The 7,189-nt window shown below is 70.0% G+C and overlaps 2 protein-coding genes across 4 annotated transcripts; one reads left to right on the forward strand and one right to left on the reverse strand.

Moving 5' to 3' along the window:
- Positions 1–477: 477 nt before the first annotated feature.
- FBXW5 (F-box and WD repeat domain containing 5) lies at positions 478–4,811 on the reverse strand. Of its 2 annotated transcripts, none has more exons than XM_004284965.4 (9): positions 4,654–4,811; positions 3,624–3,839; positions 3,284–3,441; positions 2,756–2,930; positions 2,414–2,562; positions 1,935–2,340; positions 1,589–1,736; positions 1,309–1,521; positions 478–1,237 (listed from the first exon to the last, which is right to left on the reverse strand). In XM_004284965.4, the coding sequence occupies exons 2-9, from the start codon at positions 3,814–3,816 to the stop codon at positions 994–996; spliced, it is 1,686 nt and encodes a 561-aa protein (XP_004285013.1). In that variant the 5' UTR covers positions 3,817–3,839; positions 4,654–4,811; the 3' UTR covers positions 478–993. The 2 variants fall into 2 exon arrangements, with proteins under 2 accessions (XP_004285013.1, XP_033270999.1); XM_033415108.2 differs by lacking the exon at positions 4,654–4,811 and adding an exon at positions 4,325–4,621.
- A 58-nt stretch (positions 4,812–4,869) lies between these two features.
- On the forward strand, positions 4,870–6,967 carry C8G (complement C8 gamma chain). 2 transcript variants are annotated; one of them, XR_007477856.1, is made up of 7 exons: positions 4,870–5,237; positions 5,421–5,583; positions 5,664–5,800; positions 5,968–6,038; positions 6,110–6,573; positions 6,660–6,698; positions 6,784–6,967. XR_007477856.1 is itself a non-coding variant. In XM_033415109.2 (7 exons), the coding sequence occupies exons 1-7, from the start codon at positions 5,446–5,448 to the stop codon at positions 6,795–6,797; spliced, it is 609 nt and encodes a 202-aa protein (XP_033271000.1). In that variant the 5' UTR covers positions 5,331–5,445; the 3' UTR covers positions 6,798–6,958. The 2 variants fall into 2 exon arrangements, 1 of the variants encoding a protein (XP_033271000.1); XM_033415109.2 differs by lacking the exon at positions 4,870–5,237 and having other exon boundaries at positions 5,331–5,583; positions 6,110–6,217; positions 6,472–6,573; positions 6,784–6,958.
- Positions 6,968–7,189: the final 222 nt, after the last annotated feature.

Below are 7,189 nucleotides of genomic sequence, written 5' to 3' on the forward strand. Positions count from 1 at the left end.
GCCAGGTGAGCCCCCAGGATGGGCCTGGGCCAGGCCTGAGGGTACAGCTGGGGCCAGCCCCGCCCCTCTGCTGCCACCTCTACTGTGTCCACATTGTCACGTGCCAGGCCCCAGAGGTCTGCCCCTGCCCCTGCCCCAGCCAGGGCACCCCCTGAGAACTCCAAGCCCTGAAACCCCCCCCCCCCGGCCTGCCGTCCCCGGTGCCCGGCACTTGCCAGGCCGTGTCCCTCTGCGCCCCCTGCTGGCGGGGAGCGCACACGTGCCAGACGTGCTCCAGAGTCTGCGCTTGGGGACTTGTCCACAGAGGCAGCGGGGGCAGCAGACTCGTGTCCCGCTGCCCAGTTCAGGGCAGCTCCTAGCGTGTGGCCTAGGGCACCCGCCCCGTCCAGCAGGCACGACGAGGGCCCGTATACATGCCACGCCCTCCCTGCACACACTGGATGCCATGCCCCTCCCCGCACAGACTGGTCGGTGCTGTGCTGTTGCCAACCTTTTATTCAGACCCTGAACCGGTGACATGCAGGTCCCCTGGGCCCATGGCAGCCTGGCCCATGGCAGCCTGACCCGCATCTCGACCCTGATGCTGGGAAGTTCCCAGAAGAGGGAGCCTGGGCTCCCTGGGCAAGGCTGGGCCCAGCAAACACCGCCAGGGCCCCACAGGGCTGGCCAAGGGGAACGTGTTGTGCAGACTGTCCCAGAGCCCAGGCCCAGGGGAAGGGGGTGGGTGAAGAGCGGGGGCCCAGTGTCCTGTGCAGCCCAAGCCAGCCAGAGACGGCCCCGGCTGCCCAAGGCTGAGCGTCACAGCTGTGGGAGGCGGTGTGCGTGCACGAGCGTGGTGGGGGCCAGGCCATCCCCCACCGTGGCCTCGCGGAGCCCCCCTCCTAAGGCATTTCTGCAGCAAGCTTCTGTGCCCCCGCGCGCTCTGCGCAGCAGCTCAACCCCCGAAAAAGGGCCATGGGCCTCCGTGGCCTCCTCGGTGGGTCCCGGCGCCCCTCAGCGCCTCTGGCTGGCGAACCAGGAGAAGAAGGGGCGTGGGCGCGGGCGCGGGGCCTGGTGGACACGCACCGTGCGTGGCGAGCGCCAGGCTTTGATGGTGGCGTCGTCGCTGGCCGTCAGCAGGAGCTCCTGCTCCTGGGGGCTGAAGACCACTGAGTTGACCACGTCCTGGTGCCGCAGCTTGGCCAGGCAGATGTTGTAGTGGCGGTCCCAGATGTAGCCGTGCCGATCCTCTGCCCCACTGTGAGAGCGCCTGGGATGAGCCCCCGACCGCCCACTGGGGCCCCTCCCCACCCGGCTCCGCCCCCGGACCTGGCCACGAAGTCCCTGCTGACGTCCAGGAAGATGAAGAAGCACTCGTCGTTGGGCGTGTAGGCGCGGTGGGCGCGCAGGGCCCGCTTCACCTCCCGCATGGTCTTGAGGTCGAACACCAGCAGGTCGATCTCCTCCGCGATCGGCGGCGGCTGCATGGGGTCGGCCACCACCGAGCCGCTGGGCCAGGCGCGGCTGTTTACGTACAGGTACCTGCATGGGCACGCTGCTCAGTGAGGGCCTGCGGGCGCCCCCACCCGGGCTGCCAACAGACGCCCACCTGTTGTCGGGGGACAGGCCCATGCCGATGATGTGTCCGTGCACGTCGATGACGTGGTCGAGCGCGTCGAAGAAGGCGTCGGAGCCCCGGCCCTCGCCCAGCACGGGCCCTGCCGTGGTCATCTGGTGCGGCAAGATCTGCTTGATGCCTGTGGGGGCCGGGTGGGCAGCACCTCGGTGCCTGGGAGCGCCCAGACGCCCGTGGCGCCACCGGCCCCGTGCTCCTGGATCCGAAGGTGCGCCCCGGGGGGCTGCACAAGCGCTCACCCCCAGGGCAAAGGGAGGAAGGGACTCTGCACACAGACGGGCCCCGCCCCACCCCGGGAAGCCTCGCCCGGGCCCCTCACCGATCTGGTGCGGCGAGTAGGTGAAGCAGCCCGTGGTGAAGATGAGGAGTTTGTTGCCGGCGGCGGCCGTGCTGCGCTCGGGGGGCTTGGTGTGGCCCTGGGCCAGCAGCTCGGCCGCCTTGGTCTCCAGCGCGCACTCTGACGGCTGGGGCTGGGCCCGGCCCTCCAGGACGCGCCGCACGCCCTTGGCGCGGGCCGGGCCCTGGTCGACCGCCTGGTCCTCGCCGTCGCTGCTCAGGTCAAAGACACGGCCGGGGCCTGCGCCAGGCGCGCCGGCGTCCAGCAGGAGCTCCGGGCTGTCGAAGCGGCTGCAGTCGGCCACCATGACGGTGCGGATGGTGCTCGCGTTCAGGTTCTGGATCTTGAAGAGCCGCTTCACCACGTTCACGTTCTCCGACTCCACGTCCTGGGGGCAGGAGCGCAGGGGTGGGCACGGGCTGCTGGGGGCCGCCGCCGGCCGCAGGGCCCCCCGCGCGCACCTGGAAGGCGTTGTTAAGCCAGAGCACAGAGCACGACGTGATGTCCCCGATGCGGTGCAAGTTTCCCGAGATCAGGCTGGTGTCCGTGAGCCAGCAACCGAACACGTCGTAGGGCTTGTTGCGCACGCGGGACAGCAAGGCGAAGGTGTCTGCGGGGAGCAGCAGGATGGGGCGCGGCGGGGGTGGGGGGGGAGGCGGGGCTGGAGGGATGGGGGGGTTGTCCAGGCGGGGGGCGGAGCTGGGCATTAGGGGCAGGGTTGTCGGGGCAGAGATGGAGATGGAGCAGGGGCCTGGGTGGGACAGCCCCGGTGCGAGGGTCGCCCACCCTCGGCCCACTCTCACCTAGGCTGATGACAGCGATCTCGCCCGAGGAGGAGTTGTGGGGCCCCAGGAACACCCCGGACGCCAGCAGCAGAGAATCGTCCTGGTTGAACTGGGAGAACTGGGTGTAGCTCCAGTTGTAGGGCCGCATGTCTGCGCTGTGCAGCAGCGAGATGGTCAGGTCATTGTTCCAAATCTGCATGGGGAGCCGAGCAGGCGCACCTCGTGATCCCGCCCTGCACGGGGCCCCTCTCCTGGTCGGCTCACTGAGCCAGTGCTTGGAAACCGCCATCCGGTGGGGGCCCCTTGTCTTTGGCTGTCAGACCGCCGGAGGGATGTGAGTACGTGGAGCTTGGGGCCGGCTCTGGAGCAGCTGCGAGCAGGACCCTCTCTTCTCTGTAGGCAGTTAGGGCCGCCCAGCCCCAGCCTCCCAGCCCGGGTGATCCAGGCCAGTGGTCCAGGTCCCGGGCCACCCCGTGCGGATGCAGCAAACGGGCAGCTGTCACTCGTGGCCTGGCCCTCTCTCCCTACAGGGTTAGCCGCCCTCACCTTCACGGTGCAGTCCTTGGAGCAGGAAGCAAACTGGTAGCCTGAGTGGGAGAAGCTAAGGTGCAGGACCTGGTCGGTGTGCTCCTCGAGAGTCTGCACCTCCACGCAGGGCACTGTGTCATAGAGCCGCCGAAACTCCTCGTACCAGGATGTGGCCGCTGTGTGTGTACGGGCGTGTCACACTGGGGCCCCACGCCTCAGAGCCAGGCCCCTGACAGCCAGGGGCCAGCCCTGCCCTCCCTTCGGCCTCCCTCCCGGGCCCTGTGTTTTGAGGCACAGCCTGGCTGTCCTCGACCAGCACGAGGACCAGTGGGCTTCAGGGCGGAGTGCAGGTGCTGACCTGGGTGTCGGGGCACGTTGCGGGCCACCTGGTAGTAGCGGTAGAACTGCTCCCTCCACAGGAACTCATCCCGGGACACGGCCTGCCACTGGTGGCACACCAGCCCCGCGGCCAGCACGTCGGCCGGGCCCAAGTTCAGGAAGATCTGGTAAACGAGGCTGTCGGGGAGCAGGGGTAGGCCCCCCTCGTCCATCGTGACATTCTGCCCAGGCGGCCCTGAAACCCATGCACGGTCCCCTTAGCCGCCAGCTGGACCAGGGAGGACACCAGCCCCCAGGCCCAAGGAGAGGCGCAGGGGCCTGCGGCTGAGCTGAGGCAGCCCGCCGACTGCCCCGCTGGGAATTCCAGGGGCTAAGCCTGTGCGGAGAACCCCCGCGGCCGAGGATCCAAGAGCTTCATCAAGCCCCCTGGACGGCCACGCCGCTTGGACCCCGCACTCCTGAGGGTCCCCGGAACAGGCAGCTCCCGGGCCTGGGCCAGCCTGAGGTGGAGCTGGCGGCGGGCCCTGAGACCCCAGACCCACCCTCACCCCAAAAGCCCCCTCCTCGGGACAGGCCTTCTGTCCTGAGTGGGGCCCTGGGCGGGTCCCTCTGACCGCCCCCCACAGGATCCCAGGGAGTCGTCTGGCTGGCAGGGCTGGTGACCGCTCTGAGGCCGAGAAACGAAGGGTCGGTGGGCCCTGTGCACCCTGCCTCTCTGACCTTGCTGCCCCAGGCTTCGGAGCTGTCAACATGGGACAGGGATCCTTCTCAGGGGAGACCTGGGGCGGCGGGACGAGGGCCAGCCCGCCTGCCCCAGACGCCGCCAGGGACACCAGCCGGCCCTGGGCTCTGCCCTCTGGCCTAGGAGAGCCCTGCCAGGTGGGCGACGGGCCAGTGCGGCCACTGCCGGGTGAGCTGGGGACGGGGGCCGGGGGGCCGGGCCCGGGATCGGGGCGGGGTGACGACGCTCCCCGGGGCCAGGGCGCTGGGGTCCGGGCCGGGGTTCGGACATGTCTGGTGTCGACGCTCCCCGGGCCGGCCCCACTCACCGCGGCCGCCTCCGCCCGGCTGCGCTGCCCCCGCCCCGGCGCCAGGCCTCTGCCCGCAGACCGGCTTCCGCCCTCCGTCGCCGCTCCGGCCGTCGCGTCTCTATGACCGAGCCCGCCAGGCCAACGTCACGAGCCCCGAGGCATCGATGACCGTCGAGGGCCGAGCCCAGCAGCCCGCGTTGGCTGTTACTGCGCCTGCGCTTCAGGCCCCGCGTCCCGGGCGGTGCTTCTTTGTGCGCCTGTGTTTGCTCGGTCTCTCCAGAAACAGCGCCCCTGGCGGCCGGGAGGGGCGGCGGCCGAGCGCCGTGGGTCGTGGGCGGGGCTGCGGGCGAGGCTCGAGATCTCCGGTTCGAGACTAGGCTCCGGCGCTTCCCAGTGTCGGGCACAAGTGTTCTTCGCTGTGGGGATGAGACTAGCTGTTGGCGGTTTAAGGGAGATGAATGTGCACAGGGATGCGCACCAGCCACACTGGAAGTCACGTGGGGGCTTGTGGGCAAGAAGCCAGAGGTCAACTCGGACTTTGTACACAGGACATGGCGACAGGGCCCTGCCGGGAAGTGCAGGGCCGAGGTCAGATGTGCAGGGTGAGGCTGAGTTCGTGAGGAGGCCGGGGCAGGGGCAGGGCCGGGGTGGGGGCGGTCCGTTTGCTTGGCCCAGGGCCGGGGGGGTGGGGGATGCACACAGACTTCCCGGGCCGGACGGCTGGGCAGCAGTAGGCGGTGGACTCCGACCCGGGACTTGACCATCCTGCTCTGCGCCTCCCCCAGGCCTGTCACCGTCGCTGCTGTCGCCATGCTGCCCCCCAGGACGGCATCCCTCCTGACTCTGCTCCTGGCCGTCGGCTCCCTGGGTCAGAGGGTTCAGAGACCCCCTCGGCCCCCGTCCCCCATCAGCGCCATCCAGCCCAAGGCCAACTTCGACGCGCAGCGGGTAGGCTTGGGGGAGCTGGAGCGGCGCGCGCCCAGCTTTGCAGCCCCCGTCCCCGCGTGCCCTCACGGGGCCTGTTCCAGTTTTCAGGGACCTGGTTCCTTGTGGCCGTGGCCTCTGCGTGCCGCTCCCTGCAGGAGCAGGGCCACCGGGCTGAGGCCAGCACACTGCACGTGACTCCTCAGGGTGCCGCCATGGCTGTCAGCACCTTGCGGAAGCTGTGAGTCCCGGCACGGAGCCCCGCCCCCACCCAGCCTCCCGACTCCCACCCCGGCCCCCAACTCTACCCCTGCTGCGGCCTGCGGCCCTGCGACCAGGGTCCCGGCAGGCCCCACCCAGTTTGGGGTCCCCAAGCCTGCTGTGCCTCCTCCCACCCCCAACCCCCAGGGATGGGATCTGCTGGCAGGTGCGGCAGCTCTACGGTGACACGGGGCTCCCAGGTTGCTTTCTGCTCCAAGGTGAGGTGCAGGCCATGGGGACAAGGGTTCAGGGCTGGGGGTGAGGCTGACCCTGACCTGGCTCTGCCCAGCCCGAGGCGCCCGAGGGCCGGTGGACGTGGTCGTTGGGGAGACGGACTACCAGGGCTTCGCCATCCTGTACCTGGAGCGGGCGCGGCAGCTGTCGGTGAAGCTGTACGGTATGTCCCCGCGGGACCGGGTCTACACACCCGCAGGGCCGTCTGGGTGGGCCCGGATGGGCACATGGACGCTTCCCTCCCTTCCCCCTGCCCTTGCCGTTAGGCCCAGATGTGGGGACAGAGAGGAGACTGGGGGTGGGGGGCAGGGGTCAGATCACAGCCCCCGGCACACAGCCCAGCTCCCAGAGCGCCCTGCCCGCCCAGCCCGCACCCACCCAGCGGGCGCCCAGGAGCCCCGTGTGTCCCGCACACAGCCCGCTCGCTCCCTGTGAGCGAATCATTCCTGAGTGTGTTTGAGCAGCGGGTCCAGGGTGCCAACCTGACCGAGGACCACATCCTGTTCTTCCCCAAGTATGGTGAGTGTCCCTGCGTCTCCCGCGGTCCACCTCGCCCTCCCCCGCGCCCCGGCCCCGCCACCCCTGACCCCAGCCCCGGCCCCCAGGTTTCTGCGAGGCCGCGGACCAGTTTCACGTCCTGGATGGTGAGTGGGCAGCGCCGGCGGGGCGGTGTGGCGGGGGGCTGGCAGCGCGCGGCTCCCTCCTGGATGGGTCTCGTCTGTGCGGCAGAAGTGAGGAGGTGAGGCCGGCGGCAGCCCTGCACCAGCAAGCAGCCTGGGCCCTGGAGGTGCGGCACTCGCCGCCCCCTTGCTGAGTGGGGGGCTCTCTCCCGTCCGCCCCCGAAGCTGCGCCTCGCCGCCAGGAGCTCGGGGCGCTGCCTTCATTAAACGCTGTCAGTCTCAGCTCCTGGCTTCTTCCTTTCCACACTGGACCCGGCCGGGGTCTCTGCCCACCTGTCATCTCACGGACACGTGGGACTGCTTCCCGGGGGGGCCAGGAGGGCATCGGCTTGTCTCCTGGTGAAGAGCCCTCCCCAGGGAGGTGGGGGTGGGGAGTGGCTCCTCCTCAAGGCCTAGAGTGCCCAGACTCCCTGTCCCCAGTGTCCCCTCCTCTGGCCATCGCGCTGTGGTTGTCC

The sequence above is a fragment of the Orcinus orca genome, chromosome 6 (genome assembly GCF_937001465.1).
Source record: "Orcinus orca chromosome 6, mOrcOrc1.1, whole genome shotgun sequence".
In the NCBI taxonomy this organism is placed as follows: domain Eukaryota; kingdom Metazoa; phylum Chordata; class Mammalia; order Artiodactyla; family Delphinidae; genus Orcinus; species Orcinus orca.

What these genes read in the sequence shown, in the direction of transcription:
- FBXW5 (XM_004284965.4), bottom strand. Translation starts at nt 3,816, where the DNA reads ATGGACGAGGGGGGCCTACCCCTGCTCCCCGACAGCCTCGTTTACCAG. An exon ending in CTACTCGCCGCACCAGATCG is followed by an intron (nt 1,737 to 1,934) that starts GTGAGGGGCCCG and finishes CGGCCCCCACAG; the next exon opens with GCATCAAGCAGATCTTGCCG. An exon ending in GGCCTGTCCCCCGACAACAG is followed by an intron (nt 1,522 to 1,588) that starts GTGGGCGTCTGT and finishes GTGCCCATGCAG; the next exon opens with GTACCTGTACGTAAACAGCC.
- C8G (XM_033415109.2), top strand. Translation starts at nt 5,446, where the DNA reads ATGCTGCCCCCCAGGACGGCATCCCTCCTGACTCTGCTCCTGGCCGTC. An exon ending in CCAACTTCGACGCGCAGCGG is followed by an intron (nt 5,584 to 5,663) that starts GTAGGCTTGGGG and finishes GGCCTGTTCCAG; the next exon opens with TTTTCAGGGACCTGGTTCCT. An exon ending in AGGTTGCTTTCTGCTCCAAG is followed by an intron (nt 6,039 to 6,109) that starts GTGAGGTGCAGG and finishes GGCTCTGCCCAG; the next exon opens with CCCGAGGCGCCCGAGGGCCG.